A 17,613-nucleotide genomic window follows, 5' to 3' on the forward strand; every position below is an offset into this window, starting at 1 on the left:
TACATCCTATATTTTAGCCATTTTATTGAGAATACACACACACACACACACACACACACACACACACACACACACACACAATGAGTATAAAATGCACACTTACGCTATCTTTTCTTGATCAAGCATTGTAATTCTTGTAAAACACGTTCAGGACATGTTATACATTACGTCATACTTTAGGAAAGATCATGAAAATGTGAAAACAATTAACCTAGATTATGAAATTTATTTAACTACATGGAGTAACATAATTATAGTAATGACACATAGGAAAAATATTTATCACATTTAATAATTGAGATGATCATGAATAAAAAACACAAAATGCATAAAATATATTCTTGATTTTACTGATAAAAACTGGTGGTCTGTCTTAACTGCAGGACCTAAAGAAGGAAATCGCAGCCTCTAATAGCGGCCATCCGGCATGGGGAACATCCTATTTTTTAATTCTAAAATCTCTGCCTATATATACATAAGTACCAAGGCAGCGATCCTTCAAAGCACTTCAACCTCTGCAGTTTTACAATGGTGCCCAAACCCTATTTTTTTATTATTTTTTTCTCTGTATATATGTGTATATATTTATCTTGCTGATAGCCACCAACCCATATAATATTTCTCTTATGTAAATAAAACGGTGTTAAGGTAAAAAGCAAAAAGGCAAGTCACAGTTTTCTTTTTTTCAGAAATGAAATAATGATCTCATCTTTGTCATTAGCGAATCGAATCTCCTTTGTCTCCTGAACACAAAGACCAATGAAAAAGTGTCCGTCTCACTTAGATTGAAGTATGGCGTCCATACACGAAATGAATTAACCATAAAGAACACATTTTTTGTCAATATTCACACATCAAAAGCTATATTGTTTCATAGTCTCACACACACACCACTGTATAACGGGAACAATGCTATAGGTTGGTGGAGTCTAGAACGCAGTGGTGCCAGCACTAGCTTGTGTGCAGAGCTCGGGGCACTCTGGCGGCGCGGGCAGTCCTTCAGGGTCCTGCCGATCCCCAGAGGCCTTCGGGTGGCTGTGGAGGGGGGATGCGGGGGGTCAGCTTTGATGTGGTGCAGATTGGGGGAGGGAGGGGGAGGGGTTACAGTGGGGAGGGGCAGCCTGCACTTGGCTTCTATCCTCGTGTCTGACACAGATAAAGGCGAGGAAGCGCGTAGGGTGTGCAGGCTATGAAGAACCACTGCTCTTTGAGGTCACTTTTGACACTTCGTTTTCCACAGTTTTTGCTTCAGTCATTCGTTCACAACTGCTCATTTTTTCTGAAGTTTTGTCTCGCTGAAAGACATTCTAGTCTTTTTTTAAAAGGTTTTAAATAATGAACATATCAATCTATGCGCATAATAAATGCAATGTAGGGTAATGGAATGTAGCTTGTCACATTGTCTCACGGTACACATAGCACCAGCTGGCCTCACAGTGGTACATAAAATACCAGCTGACCTCATGTGGTACATATACAGCACCAGCTGGCCTTACTTGGTACGTAAATAGCACCAGCAGCCTCTTGTGGTACATATAGCACCCGCTGACACTTCATATTGCGCTTCGGTACACCACATGAGCACACCTCGGGTCACACCTGTCATGAATATTTCAGAATATCTTTACACTTATTATCACACAGAGGCAGAAGCCCCGGCCGCACCTCCAGCCTCTCCCGACGCCGCGCTTGCCTTGAGCGAGTTCGCTTGCGGTCCGGGTTGTGTGCTTGCATTCGCCTGCTTGAAGGATGTCTGTCTGCTTGAGCCCCAGGATGCGGCGCCAAGGGTCACTACATGTCCTGGCTGGGGCCGTCAGAGGACCTCGCCATCGGAAGGATTTGGCCTTTTTGCGTTTGTAGGCGGCTCTTTGGGCCGTCTGCTTCTGTTCCCGTTCCATCATGGCGCTTGCACCTGTACCTGAGCTTTCACCTGCAAGTCACGATATTGGGATAAAGCTGCCAGGTGGAAGGCCTACAGAATGTTTGTCCCGCAGAAAGCGGATACCGAGGGTTTCGGTAATAATAGGCCTACAATAATGCACTTTTGGCGTGCAGACTAAATGGCAGCAGTAGGCCTTGGAATGAACAGAACTGAGCTTCTCTGGGTGGCTGTAAGGCAACGTAGGCTCACGGGAGGGAGCTCCAAGATGGTCCTACTAGCAGCTGGGCCGAAGGGGCTCTGCCTCAGGCCCGGAGCCCTGGCGTGGCAGCGGGAGGGCCCGGGGAGAGGCAGAGCAGGCCTGCGGCGTGGGGCCTGAGGGAGGGGAGGAGGTGGCGTGGGGAGGAGCTGTGAGTCTCAGCTTGGAAGCATGACGACCCCATTTCCCTCGTGCCCTTCTGGCGGTCGTGTTCTCAGCGCTCACGCTTAGTCGTGGTGGGGAAAAGCCACGCAGTCGTGACAACAGAAGGTCGTAGGTGGGCGTGATAAGGGCGGGAGACACTGCGCAAGGCGAAAGTGACGGGCGGACAGAGGGTGGTGGGCGGACGTGTGAACACAGGCTGGTGGGCGGACACATATGTATTGGGCGGATGCATGAGCGGCGGGCGGATAGTAGAACATGTGGGCGGGGCGCAGGCCGTATGGGCGGGGCGCGTGAGCTTACATAGAGGAGAGGGCGGTGGGCGGGGTCACGACCACAAAGCGGGGTGCGAGTATAATGACCTAGGGTCAAAGGGGCAGTGTTAATGTGAAGGGGCGGTCGTCGCATGTCTGGGTTCCCTAGGTTATGGGGTGGTATGCTGACAAGTGAGCATCTGCTGGGGCACATGCTGCTCGTCCTGGGCATGGGAACGCAGGGCATGAACTCAGGGTCGAGGGTCATGACCCTCCAGTGTCCCCATGAGGACCATTGCATGTTTGGGAACAGGGGGAGGCGGGAAGGGGGTGGAGCAGACGGGGTATAGGGGACGCACAGGGGGAGGGGTAGGGAGGGGGACGCACACTCGACAGTCTGTACAACAAGAACAACAATAACAACAACACAACGACAACTTGGCTTAAAGTTATGATCACAGATCAGACTATATCCGAAGTTCGTCCCGTTACAGGAACACTTTGGCGCCCGGGCAAGGCATAGCGTGGGCGCGCCGATCACAGTCAACCATCACACGCCCCCCGGGGGTGAAGGGGGGCGGGGGGCTCCCTGGGGGTGAGGGGCTCCCGGTTACGCGCAGCCGCACTCCTCCACCACCATGCGGGGCACGTCGCGCTTGATGATGTTGGAGTACTCGTCCAGGTATATGAGCGACATGGGCGACAGCTTGGTGGGCGCGCAGCACTGCGTGAGGGCCCCAGCCGGGCGGTTCCGTCGCAGCTCCTCGAGGACGTGGGCGTGGAAGTTCATGAAAGAGTCCGGGGTGCGGTACACGCTGTCGCAGGAGCCCTTGCAGTAGTTGGCCTTGTAGCCCCGGGGCGCGATGATCCAGTCGTCCCAGCCCAGCTCGTTGAACGATATGAAGAGTTCCTGCTTGCAGCACAGTTCCGTGTTCTTGTCGCACTGGAGGGCGCGGCGGGAGAGGCGTCGCGAGGGCGTGGGCGCCGTGTGCACCACCAGGAAGGGGCGGTGCGAGGCTTCTGCCCGTCGAGACCCGGGCTTGTGAGCGCCCTTGTGCTTTCGGGCGGTGAACAGCGGGGCCTCAAGCTCGCCACCGCAGCTGCTGCAGTCCACCAGCAGCCGCAGCCTCTCGCCGGAGCGCGCGAACCACCGTTGCACCAGCGACGTCAGGTTCAGACGCCGCCATCCGTCCCGCGTCGGCGTCACGCGCAGCGACGTCGCGAGCTCGGCGAGGGGATTCTGAGGGAGAGCGCGGGCTTAGTCAGGAGGGAATGACATCGTGCACTGCAATGGTCATGCAATGCGCTTTAGAGTAGTTTGCAAAAAAGGAAAAGAGAGTCTACTGACTTTACTGGATTTTGCTCGTTTAGGCTTAGAGTTATGATGACAGAGATGGCTTTTGTAACAATAGCAAAGGCATGAAAATATCGTGAAAACAATATGATCGGGGTATCTGAGGTCTTGATATTCACCTTTTATTGGTATATTATGTAAGCAAAGATTTATAAAAACTCATAATTGCTCTCTCTCTCTCTCTCTATCTTCCTCCCTTCCTCCTACTCCTCCTCCTCTTCTTCTCCTTTCCCCTTCCTTCCCCTACCCATTCATCCCCTTTCCTTCCCTCCTCCCTGCTCCCTCCTCGTCCCCTTTCCCCTTCCCATTTCCCTTCCTCCTCCTCCCTCCTCGTCCCCTTTCCCCTTCCCATTTCCCTTCCTCCTCCTCCCTCCTCGTCCCAGTACCTCTCTTGTGTCCTCCGGCGGGATCCGGAACACCCACAGCGTCGTCTTGGACTCCGAGGGGTCGTGGTGGCGTGCCCCTGGCAGCCGCCTTACGTACACCCACAGCATGGCCTCCGTCACCCGCAGGGAACCCACGTCCTCGTCGCTCTGTGTAAACTCCAGCAGCGTGTGGTTGTTGACTTGAGGACCTGCAGGGGGGGGGGGGCGTTAGCGGGTTGGCGTACGCAGATGATGATGATGAACATGACGATACCAATAATGATGATAACATTGATAGTAACGATAATAAGGATAATACCGATAACGACAGTAATAATATCAATAATCATGTTGATGATAATAATATTAGAATGGTGAGAAGAATATAATGCTAGTGCTAATACTAATGATAAAAGAATAAGAATATATGATATAACAACAATGATAATAACAATAATGATAACAACAACAGCAACAATAATAACAGCACTAATTATAATAGCAATGACAATAATGATGGTGATGATAATAATAACAACAACGATATCAGCAACAATAATAAGAACGATAATGATAGTAATAATGATGACAGCAAAAGTCATAGGAACAATAATAATGATAATAATAATCACAAAATAAGTTAATTAATAACAGCAACGCCATGCGATAATAACAAGAAAGTAATGAAGTGGATAAACATCTAAAAAAAAAAAACAAAAAAAAAAAAACCTTATTAGCCAAAACAAAAGAAACAAACAAACAATGAGAGTAAAAAAAAAAAAAAAAAAAAAAGAAAAAAAAGATTGGATAAAAAAAAACACACCAACGGCAACGAAAACAACAATAAAAACGGGAAAAAACACGAAGTTAAAGGTAACAGAGTGAGAGAGAGAGAGAGAGAGAGAAAGAGAGAGAGAGAGAGAGAGAGAGAGAGAGAGAGAGAGAGAGAGAGAGAAGAGAGAGAGAGAGAGAGAGAGAGAGAGAGAGAGAGAGAGAGAGAGAGAGAGAGAGAGAGAGAGAGAGAGAGAGAGAGAGAGAGAGAGAGAGAGATAAGATTCGAATGAAGAAAAACCAACAAAGGGAGAGGATGTCGGTAACGGGGGGTGGAGGGAAAGGAAGAAAGGGGAGGAGGGAAGGAGGGAAGGAGGGGGAAGAGGAAGGGGAGGAGGGAAGGAAGGGGAAGAAGGGGAGGAGGAGGAGGAGAGGGAGGAGGGAAGGAAGGGGAGAAAGGGGAGGGGTGAAGGAAGGGAGGAGGGGGGAGCATATGGGAGTAGGAGGGGAGGCGTGGTGCGTGGGGAAAGAGGGGGGGAGGGGTGCGTATGAGGGGACGTTGGCATCCTCGTGGAGTATATATTGACGCAGGATACTCTTTGGGGGGGGGGGGGTTGGCCGTGACGTCACCACTGCAAAATCTGGACACATATACGCACGAACGCACACACGCACACACACACAACAGAGATGGACGTACTGTATTTTGTTATCTATTTATCTATTAATTAATCTATTCTCGGAATAGACATGGATACGATAAATTTAAAAAGAAGAAAAAAACGTTCGGCATAAACGTATTTCAAACTATGATTTTCTTATGTATACACAGTAATATCATTGCTCATTCCAATACAAACACCCAAGATTATTGAAAAGAATAAGAGTTTTGTCTTCATCTCCGAAAATCCCAGAGGCCACTGAGAATCCCGTGCGTCTGGCGTGGCACCAAGTGCCGCGAAGTGGCACCTCTCAGCCAACACGAAGACGAGAAAACCATAGTACTTTATAAATCCTTTGAGTAAGAAATCCGAAAAAAATGAAACCATGCCAGAAAGCGTGTTACAAGAGTGGATTCATAGAATGCGATGGATAATGATAATGATGATAATGATGATAATGATGGTAATGATAATGATAACAACAATAACAGAAACATTAATAACAATAATGACGATATATTTTTTTTTCCATAAGAAAGAATTAGTAAAAAATAATGGTACTAATCCCATCAATAACAACAGACCTAATTAAAGATTATAGCAATTCTATCATTAACAACAAAATGAATAAAAAATAACCATAAAAATAACGATAACAATTCAATCCATAACAGCAGAATGGATGACACGGATGACGAGCACTTCCTTCACCCTCTCATCCATCGCCACAAATCGCCACGCCCTTCTCCCCCCAAAAAAACAAAAAAACAGCCATTGAAGTTTATGTTATTATATGGGGTACTTGAGGGGGAAGGATGGCGAGGAGAGAGAGAGAGAGAGAGAGAGAGAGAGAGAGAGAGAGAGAGAGAGAGAGAGAGAGAGAGAGAGAGAGAGAGAGAGAGAGAGAGAGAGAGAGAGAGAGAGAGAGAGAGAGAGAGAGAGGATTGAGTAGGTTGGCGAGGGAGGGGGAGAGAGAGAGGGAAGAGAAAGGTTGGAGGTTGGGGAAGATGGCGAGGAGAGAGGGGAGAAAGAGAGATGGGATTGCGTAGGTTGGGAGGGAGGGGGAGGGAAGGGGAGGAAGGGGAGGGAGGTAAAGAGGGTAGGAATTTGGGGAAGAGGAGGAGGAGCGAGGGGAGGGAGAGGGGACTGAGTAGGTTGGGGAAGAGAAAGGTGGAGTGGGGGAGAGGGAGGAGGTAAAGAGGTTGGGGAAAAGGGGGTAGTGGAGAGAGAGAGGGAGTCGAAGCTGGGGAGGAAGAGGGAAGAGGGAGGAAGGAAAAAGTGAGGGGATAGAAAGAGGGGAAGAGGAGACTGGAGGAAAAAGAGGAAGGGGGAGAAGAGGGGGCACGATAGTCTGAGGAAGAAAGGACTAGAGGCAGATATAGGGGAGAGGAGAGGAGAGGAGAGGAGAGGAGAGGAGAGGAGAGGAGAGGAGAGGAGAGGGGATGGGAGAGAGGGACGCTGCTCTCGACTCACAGATCGGAAAACATAATCGGTGAATTGGCCGCCATAAGCCGCTCACAGACGGTTAAGAAATGTGTGACGAACAGCGAAACTCCTCGGCCAACCTTGAAATAGCGGGGAACGTCTTGGATGTATTTCGCCTATTTTTCCCTCTTTTTTTTAACTCCTCCTCCCTTTATTTGGGTGCCATTTCCTCCAAAGAACCGCAAGAAAAATGTCACTTCTGAATGGGTGTTATATTGGCGATGATGAAGAACGTTATTTTGATGTCATATTTTAACTTCAGAAGCGTATACACATCGCTGATATAACTTGTTCACGTACGAAACTACACAGTCGAGGAAAATATCTATACGTTTGTGTGTTCAGGACTAGGAAATTATAAGACTAAGACGTTTTATCCATACGAAAATAGACATTGAAGACTATCATCCATACGAAAGAATATGCGCATGAGGAAGTGTATGTTTAATCTTTTATCTTTTATACACAAATATATGCGAAGACTATTATCCGTCCGAAAATGTACGTTAAAGACACTTATCCTTACGAAGATATATATCCATAAGAAAATGTCCGTTGAAGACTTTCAGCCATGCGGAAATATATGTCTAAGACTATTATCCACATATTCCACGAAGAATCCATTTTTCAGTCTAGGGAATCACCGTAAAAAAGCAACTACAAGTATTCATCATTTTCAGAATAGAAAGGGAAAGAAGGAAGGGAAGTGGAATGGGGAAGGGGGAGGGAAAGGGTAGGGGGGAGAGGGGAGGTGGGGAGGGCGATTATGAGGTCAAGAACCTTTAACACACGTGGCGTCCTGTTCACTGATCTCAAAGAAAAGAGAGAGAGAAAAAAAAATGAAACGGTATAAAACAAAAATCATAACAACAAAAATAAAAAACAAATGAATTCTTCAATCAAAGAGGATTTACACAAATCGGAGAAATGTATAGCTGCCTCAAGAAGCTTCTGGACACCCTGTGTTACTTTCTCTTAAGCTGTGGCACCCTCGTGGTTATAGGGTTACTGTCTACGGATCGATGGGCATTCGTACCATAGCAGTCTGAGTGGTGGGTATAGGAGCCAGACACCATAATCGAAATATTATGCAAATAGGGGAGTGATTAGCACATCGCCAAAACACGGCGTTTAAAGGTACTTTTGGAAATAAGATACAAAGGGAAAAAAGAGAGAGTGAAAAAACACGTTAACAGGAGTGGGGAACGAGTAAAGAATGGTGAAAATGGTAAAGGAAAAAAAAAGAGTAAAGAAAGGGAAAAAAATAAAACATGAGAGCAGAAAGGCTAACAAGTAAAGAAAAGAATAAAGAAAACGGAAACATAGAGAAAATAGAAAAAAAGTAAAGAAAGGGGAAAAATATAATAAAAGTAAGCTTGAGCATCGAGAATTAAAACGACAACCAACATTAGATATAAAAATACCCCATTAAATACTGTTGTGAAAGATCAGAAAAGAAAACGAAAATAAAACAAAAGAGGATCGACGGTGAGAAAGGCGCAGGAGGATCAGGGTTTTGGCAGCAGTTATCTTAACGAGCGACAGATATACGATCACTTTATTATAATACATCTGTATGACGATGGCTTTTCCTTCGACTGTCAAGTGGGGGAAATAGGTGGGTGGGGATTGGGGGATGGACAGAGGGTTGAGAAAGACTGAGGGGAAATATATGTGCGTCAAAGATATGGTATGATCAACTGCTCACTCTGTTATTGTCAGTATGAGTGCATTCCTCATCCTTATCGTCCTTCTGTGAAATACTCGACGAGAGAAAAATAAACGTAGTAGTGATTGTTTGTGTAGAAAGATGAGAGAGGAGAGAGAGAGAGAGAGAGAGAGAGAGAGAGAGAGAGAGAGAGAGAGAGAGAGAGAGAGAGAGAGAGAGAGAGATGTGGGGATTAAAATGGGAAAGAAAAGAGGGGAAAATTTTTTGTTGATACTCGATTCTTTTCAGATCCACAAAAACGAGTCATAGGAGAAAATAATTAAAGACAGTCTTTCTTTAACAATCGCAGAAATAATTAGCAAAAAGCAGGTACAGTAAAAACTGTACATAAATGAAGAAACCTCTCTGATCCTAGCTACTGGAATGCGAACACAACCTTTAACACAACAATTTAAACCTACGGAAACATCACTCCACATTTCACTTATTACCAATTTCTGTAAACTATTTTATCAAAAGCATATGCACACACACACACACACACACACACACACACACATACACACACACACACACACACACACATAGTAGTCTATATGTCTAACCACTTATCTACCAACAGATCCCGAGAACGTACAAATGCATTAAGTCAAAATGTCTATTTGACAGACTTTGGGCACATGCTAAATCAAGTATTTATATCGGGATCACCTCCTTTTGAATACAGTGCAGCACCTACTGTTCTAATGATCAGTTAATTCAACAGCAGAATACGAAAACAGGATTTCCATCTACCTATATTTCTTGTACTGAAATTGAGTCTGCAAATTATAAGCTAATTATTTCGACTATTATCAGGCATTGGTATTATTCATACAGTGATGCTTTGATATGAAAAAAACTACACTTCATGGGATTAAGGAAAGGGAGATAGATAGATAGACAGATAGAAGGATAGGTAGAGAGACAGACGAAGAGAGAGGGAGGAGAAGCAGAGAATGACAGAAAGCAAGAGAGACAGAAAAGAAAGAAAGAAAGAAACTTCAGTTTGAAGCACAAGAGGCCTATACATCTTAAGAAAAACTTTAGGATATGCAATCAAAAGAGTGTAAAGAAGAAAAAAAAAGTACATATCGAAGAACCTGAACTTTTTTCCGATCACAATCTTTACGCAGAAGGGACCACTGAGAAGTTTTTCTGCCTCTGGGTTACCGAGTTGTCTGCTTATCTCCATCATTTTTTACATTATTTGTCAAGGAAAACTGAAACATTGTTATAACATTGTTTTTTTTCTCCTTCCAAGGGCAAGGGTTCCTAGTCTCTCGCTGAAAATGTATTATAAAAGAACGGCGTATACTTACTTCCTCTGAGTTTATTGGTGATTATGCAGTACCAGTGTTCTTTTTTCTCTTTTTCCATTAACCAATCATCTGCCCGGCCTAAATTTTGAGAGTCTGATAGATCCGAATCTGAACTTTTATGTAGTACATCATCTCAAATGACAAAGTCTCACTGCTGAATGCTATAATAATGATAATAATAATAATAATAAAAAACTTTAGTAACATTCTTATTATTTACATCTATTCATTAGACTATTAAACTGTTCGTGCATATATTATGGCATTAGCATCACTTTCTCCCATCAAGTCTTAGTCGACAATTTTCACTTTACGCTTAGACCTTCGCTGGGCTTCTTCGATTGTTTTGCGGTGGTGTGTACACGCGGTAGGAACTCTGCCTCAGGGACGGATGCTTCTTACGGCAACGAACAAGCAGATATTGTGGGTCGAGAGGGAAAGAGAGAAAAAGAGAAACAGAGTGAGAGAGAGAGAGAGAGTGAGTGAGTGAGTGAGTGAGTGAGTGAGTGAGTGAATGAGTGAGTGAGTGAGTGAGTGAGTGAGTGAGTAGTGATGAGTGAGAGTGAGTGAGTAGATAGTGAGTGAGTGAGTGAGGAGTGGGAGTGAGGAAGTGAGAGTGATAGAGTAGAGTAGATAGATAAGATGTACAGATAGAGTGAGAGGGAGAGGAGATGAGAGTGAGAGAGTGATAGAGATAGATAGATAGTAGATAGATAGATAGATAGGAAGAAGATGAGAAGAAGAAGAGAGGGAGAGCGAGAGAGTGAGAGAGTGAGAGAGAAAAAGAGAGAGAAAGAAAGAGAGAGAGGGAGAGAAAGAGAGAGAGAACGAAACGAAAATTTCCTCCGCTGTACTCTCTCTTCCCTTAAAGAATATTGGGGGGGGGGGGGGGTCCGTGGCGTATGAGAGGAGGGGCGCTCACTGTCTACCCTCTCCCTCTCTCTTTGCTTTTGCTTTCCTCTTAACTTCTTGCGTATTCCTCTTTATTTTTCCATTCTCATCTGTTTACCTTTTTTCTTTTTCTTGTTTTACTAATTCATTTATCCTCCCCCCTCTTCTCGACTCCTCTCCCCACATCTCTCTCTCTCTCACGCCCCCCACTCTACTAGTATCCACGCCCCGAGCCCTCTATTCTTTCTCTTTCTCTCTTTCCACTCTCTCTTACTTTCTCTCCATCACTCACTCTCAACTCATCAACCACCTCTCTTCATCTCCCTCTCACCTCACTCACTCCCCCACCCTTCAACATAATTTCTCTATCTACTTATTTACTCTCACACTCTTCACTACCTCCTCTCACCCCACACTTCGTCCTCTTTATCATTCCTCTCCTCATCACTCTATTTTGCCACCTTTCTTCACTCTTTTTTTAAATTCCTCTCTTTACTCTTTTTTAATTCCTCTCTTCACCGTCTATTGCCTCCTCTTCTTGCTTCCACTTCCTCGATCTTTCTTGGCTCCTCTCTCTCACTCATTCTTGCTCCTCTTTCTCCCTCTCTCTTGCCTCCTCTTTCTCACTTCTCACTTTCTCACCCTTTCTTGCCTCCTCCTTCCCATTCGTTATCCACCCTTCCCTCTCTCCCAGAGGGCCTGCTATCGGCCCATAAAGAGAGGGCTGTTTCATGGAGTCAGCATCCTAATAGGGAGGGAGTCCTTAATGGGATGGTTCCGGTTAGCCACAGGTAAAGAGGGACCTCAGACTTAAAAAAATAATCTTCTAAGAGTAGAGGAGACTAAAGTTGATAGGACTAAAAAAGAAAATAATACCAATGGAGACTAAAACTGCTAGGACTAAACAAAGTCTAAAGCTAGAACAACTAAAAAGACTGAAGATTCTAAGACTAGAGGATAAGAAAATGCTATGACTAAAGAAGACTAAAGACGCTAGGAATTATATATTTTTTAAAAGTAGCCACTGATAAAGACTAACTATTAGGACTAAAAAGACTAAAGCTAAGACTAGCCACAACGGAAACTGCCAAGACTACAGGACACTTAAGCCAAGACTGATAAAGACTACAGCTGCTAGACCTAAAATCACTTAAGATTCTAAGACTAGAGGGTACGCGAACTGCTAAGACTAAAGGAGATAAGGCAGCTAGGACTAAAAAAGGCTATAACTCCAAAGACTGAAAAAGACTCTAGCTGCTAGGTAAAAAAAAAAAATGAAGCTGTTAAGCATAAAGGATAATGAGACTAATACCATTAAGACTAATAAAGATTACAGAAAAAAAACTAAAATTGCTAAAACCTAAAAAAAACAAAAAAAAAAAATCGCAAAATATAATAAAAAGAAGAAGACTGAAATGACTAAATCCAATTAAAAACTAAAACAGTAAATAACAATGATAAAAAAAACGTTGAAGTTGAAAATACAGAGACGAAAAATAAAACGAAGACAAAAAAGAAAGAAAGAGAATAAGAAAGAAAGAAAGAAAGAAAGAAAGAAAAATCTGTAATTACCAAGAACAAAAAAGGTTGAAATTAATAACCCCCCCCCCAAAAAAAAAAAAAAAGGCAATTGAACACTAAACTGCAAAGCCAAAAGAAAAGAGTAACGAGAAGAATCTTGTCGTAAAATAAAAAAACGAATATCCTGAGAGTAAAAACGTACTTCAGAAAGGAGAGAGAGAAAGAGTGAAGAGAAAGAAAGAGAGAGAAGAGAGAAAAGAGTAAGAGAAGAGAGAGAAGAGAGAGGAGAAGAGAGAGAGAGAGACAGAGAGAGGGAGAAGAGGAGAGAAGAAGAGAGAGAGAGAGAGAGAAGAGAGAGAGAAGAGAGAGAGAGAAGAGAGAGAGAAGAGAGAGAGAGAGAGAAAGAAGAGTTAGAAGAAGAGAGAGGAGAGCAAAAGATAGATGATTAGATGAAAGAATAGGCCTAACAAGTTAATGAGATAAACGCAGTATGAAAGTTAAGTATCAGCAGTAAGATCAATAATGATTAGACTCGAGAGTATACTATTAAGACTTAATAGTATTAGATTGCGTAGAGTAAAAATGAGAATTTGAAATTCATATAAATGGTTAGGGGTGCCACTAAGGAGGCAAAACGATTGTCCTTGATGCAGGGACGACACAATCGTATTCCTCTATTGAGATTCCGTAAGGATGGGTTCCTAGGAAGCTGCAAGAAGGGCAGGTGGAGGTTTAAGAGAGTGATTGACGGAGATGCTGAAAAGCTAGATAGCAAACTTTGGCAAAAGGGGATCTGGATGAATGTTCTGGACGTATTGAGAATCCCGAAGGATCCTGAATGGGAGCCAAAGAGAGAAGAAGAGAGGAGAGAGAGATGACAGGAAGAGGAGAGGAGAGAGAGACGAGAGAGAGGAGAGAGAGAGGAGAGAGAGAGAGAAGAGAGAGAGAGAGAGAGAGAGAGAGAGAGAGAGAGAGAGAAGAGAGAGAGAGAGAGAAGAGAGAAGGAGGAGAGAGAGGAGAGAGAGAGAGAGAGAGAGAGAGAGAGAGAGAGAGAGAGAGAGAGAGAGAGAGAGGAGAGAGAGAGAGAGAAAGAGAGAGAGAGAGAGAGAGAAGGCAAATATCGTGAGCGATCTCATATAGGATCTAAGAGGATGGTACACGGTTTTACGGGTCTTGTCGGCTTTTATATATTTCTTATACATTTTTTCATTGGCAGAGCCTGAGCGCATCCCGCAGGACTCGCAGGAGAGACGCTGGTTAAACTTTGTATCGATTTTGCGTCAGACATGTTGATTATCCTTTGACTTTCTCCGCGTCCTTGTTTTTTTCCGTCGATGTAGAAAAGAAGAGAACAAAGATAGAAGTAGCTAAAAAAGACCTTAGAAAAAGATGATAACAAGAAGTGAAAAAAGAGGGAGAAAAAAAGATGCAAAAGAAAAAAAGAACTAAAGATAGGAAGAAGAACTAAACCGCTAACTCTAGAAAGGAAATAAAAAACGAAGAAGAACCATAATAATAATAATAATAATAATAATAATAATAATAATAATAATAAAAACAGAAGAGAAAGATTAAAATTTTCCGACAGCACCAAATACTTGAGTTCTCCTCCTCCTACCCCCCCCCCCCCAGCTCGCCGTCCTCATGTTCCTTGTGAAAGTAGGAGTAGAAGGAGAGTTGTGAGAGAGAGAGAGAGAGAGAGAGAGAGAGAGAGAGAGAGAGAGAGAGAGAGAGGAGAGAGAGAGAGAGGGAGAGAGAGAGAGCATGTATTCGTACAGTATATACGCACGCGTGCGCGCACGCGCGTGTGTGCTTTCATCTTTTGCATTTCTAACTTCTTTTTTTCCTTCTCTCTAACAATTTTGTTGTTATTTTTCAAGACCATTTCTTCCGCATCATTTGCTCTTATTGGAAATAATCTCTTTTATCATTGGTGCTTCTTTTTTTTCTAGGATTCTATTTCTTCCAGCACTTTTCTGTTTTTTTTTTCCTTCTTTATTTCTTTGTCCCTATCTTTCTCATCTTCTTTATGGCTCTCCTTCCTCTCCTCCCTCTCCTTTTCCCCTTTGCTGTCCTCCATTTCCTCTTCCTCTTCCTCTCCTCTCCTTTTCCTTCCACGGTATTTCGCCTCCTCTCCCTCCTCTCCCTCCTCTTCCTTCTTCCCACTCTCGCCCTCCTCCTCCTTTTCCTTTCACAATCATTTTCACCTGCCCCTCCCTCTCCTCCTCTACCTTTCTTTCCTCCTCCTCCATCTATTCCTCTTCTTCCCTTTCCTTCTCTTTATCCTCCTTTACCTCCTCCTCTTCCACCTATTCCTCCTTCCTCCTCCTCCCCCACATTTTCCTATTCCTCACTCTCCTCCTCCTACCTAACATTTGCCTCTTCTTTCTCCCCCTCCTCTTCCTCTTCCGCCTTATCTCCTTTCTCCGCCTTTTCCAACTTTTCCTCCTTTTCATCTTCTCCTATTTTCCTCTTCTTCCCCGTCCTCCTCATCCTTATTCTCTCCTTTCTCCTCCTCCTCCACCTTTTCCTCTTCTTCCTCCTGTTTTTCCCTTTCCTCCACCTTTGCTTCTCTTTCCCCTTTCTCTTTATTTTCCTCTCCTTCCCCTTCCTCTACCTTATCCTCTTCTACTTCATTCTACTTCTCTTCTACTTCGTCCTCCTCCTCATCTTCTCCTTCCTCCTCCTTTTTCTCTTCTTCCCTTTCTCCTTCTGTCTGCACGCCGGCCGCCCTCTCCCACCCTTCCTCGCAGCCCTACCTTCTCATATTCTTCCCCTTCCTCCTCCTTTTCATCTTCTCCCTCTTCATCATCCTTTTCCTCTCCCTCCCTTCACTTTCTCCTATGCCTGCCGCCCGCCATCTCCCTTCCTCTCCCTCGCCCTCTCCCGCCCTTCTCCCTTGCCCTCTCTCGCCCAGTCCAGTCATCTCCCTTCCATTCTCCCGCCTTTTCCCGCCATCTCCAGTCCTCTCTCTCGTCCTTCTCCTTCGTCCCCACCCTCTCCCTTCCTGTCCCGCCTGGTCCAGTCCTCTCCCTCGCCCTCTCCCGCCCTTCTCCCTTCCCCCCTGCCTCCCCCCCTCCTCGCTCGTCCCATTTCATATGTGCGAGGGAGATGACGCCACTCGCTCCCAGCAGACATCGCGGCGCCAAGCACGTCTGTGGCCTTCTTACAACTCCTTCTCCTTCCCCTTTCCCTGGCCATCGTCTCTCCTTGTCTCCTTGTCCCTCTATTCCTGTTTATTTATTTTCTATTTTTGTTGTCTGGTCTCCTTTGCAGTTTTGTTTCTCTTTATTCTTTTTTTTTTTTCTCTGTGGTCATCGTTTTTTTTTCTCTCTCTGGCCAACGTCTTCCCCCCTCTCTCTTACTCTTTGGCCATGGTCTTCTCTCCCTCTCCCCCCTCTCTCTCTGGCCAACGTTTCCTCTCACTCTCTCTCCTTGGCCCTCGTCTCTTTATCCTGTCTTTAATTTCTGTTTTAGTGGCAAGAACTTGGGTCGTGTTCTCCCTTTTTTATCATGTCGTTTCGGTTTCGTGTTCTTCGTCCAAACTTGGTGTCTACCTGTGTGTTTTCTTCATTATCATATACCGTATTTCCTTCTTCGTCTCAAGCAGATCCGTTTTTTCTCTCCTTCTTTCCTTCTCGGCCTCCACTTCTCTGCTCGTTCCTCCGCCTCCTCTTCGACATCCGCCTAATTTTATTCACCTTTGGCTATTTTCAAGTTTCCTTTTTACATAAATGTAACTTTAAATCACAGAGACAAGCACGCGCGCGCGCGCACACACACACACAATACATAATTTCTTCCTTTGACTTGTTCTTCGTCCTCGTTCGCTTCTCGCCGTCTAGTCGCTTCGTAGTCTCTGTCAACATCGGTTTCAAATGGACCCCTTCCTTCCATTTTCTTCTCCAAACAGTTTTCGATTCATTTTTTTGTCTTCCTTTCCTCCTGTTCGTTTCTGTGTATCTGTTTCTCTTTTAGTGTCTGTCCTTCTGTCAACTTTTATGATTTGTTATTGTTTTTTACCTTTTTTGTTTGCTTCCCTTTCTTCCTGTTCCTTTCCGTGTATTGAGTTCTTCAATCTCTGTTTCTCTTTTCGTGTCTGTCTCTTGTCAACATTTATTTTTGGTATCTTTCAACTTTTCGACTTCTCGACTGAGTATCTTGCTATCTCCCTTTTTAGCTTGTTTATTCACATATGGTCTCTGCTCTCTATATCTCTTCTCTTGATTTTTCTTCTGTCGATTTTTTGTCTCTTCTAACTTATTTCTCGGGTCTGTCTTTCTTTTAATTCGTTCATCAAGTTTGTCTCTTTAACCCATTGTTTAGTACATTTACTATGTTTCTCTCTATCTCTTTTAATTTCTAAATTTCCATTCCTGTCTCCAACGAGAGCAGACATACATACGCACGTGCATGCATCTATCTATCCAATCCATCTATCTGTCTATCTATCTATCTATCTAGATACCCATACACACATACTTTTATGCATATATTAATGCACAGGCCTTCATACACACACACACACACACACACACACACACACACACACACACACACACACACACACACACACACACACACACACACACACACACACACACACACACACACACACACACACACACACATGGATGGCCAAGGCAGACCGCTTTACAACTGCTCATGAAATTACCAGAGAATATACATCCCTGTAGCGTGTCTGTTGCTGGCTTATCGGCTGCCCAGGCTAGAGTCTTTCTCTTTGATAAAAAGAAAGAAAGAAAGAAAGCAAAAAAGATTGGGAGATTTCGTCCCTCGTTTATAGCTTGAGGGACAGCGGTTCATAAATGTACTGTGTAAGTTTGTAAACACGCACACACACACGTACATACGCACATATACAGTATGTGTGTGTGTGTGCGTGAGTGTGTGTGTGTGTGTGTGTGTGTGTGTGTGTGTGTGTGTGTGTGTGTGTGTGTGTGTGTGTGTGTGTGTGTG

At 44.4% G+C, this 17,613-nt stretch overlaps 1 protein-coding gene across 1 annotated transcript; it reads right to left on the minus strand.

The window, feature by feature from the left end:
- Positions 1–211: 211 nt before the first annotated feature.
- On the minus strand, positions 212–8,267 carry LOC119595194 (inhibin beta B chain-like). The gene is made up of 4 exons (XM_037944362.1): positions 8,228–8,267; positions 5,901–6,059; positions 4,295–4,482; positions 212–3,794 (listed from the first exon to the last, which is right to left on the minus strand). The coding sequence occupies exons 1-4, from the start codon at positions 8,265–8,267 to the stop codon at positions 3,165–3,167; spliced, it is 1,017 nt and encodes a 338-aa protein (XP_037800290.1). The 3' UTR covers positions 212–3,164.
- Between the last annotated feature and the right edge of the window lie 9,346 nt (positions 8,268–17,613).

The sequence above is a fragment of the Penaeus monodon genome, chromosome 35 (assembly GCF_015228065.2).
Source record: "Penaeus monodon isolate SGIC_2016 chromosome 35, NSTDA_Pmon_1, whole genome shotgun sequence".
In the NCBI taxonomy this organism is placed as follows: domain Eukaryota; kingdom Metazoa; phylum Arthropoda; class Malacostraca; order Decapoda; family Penaeidae; genus Penaeus; species Penaeus monodon.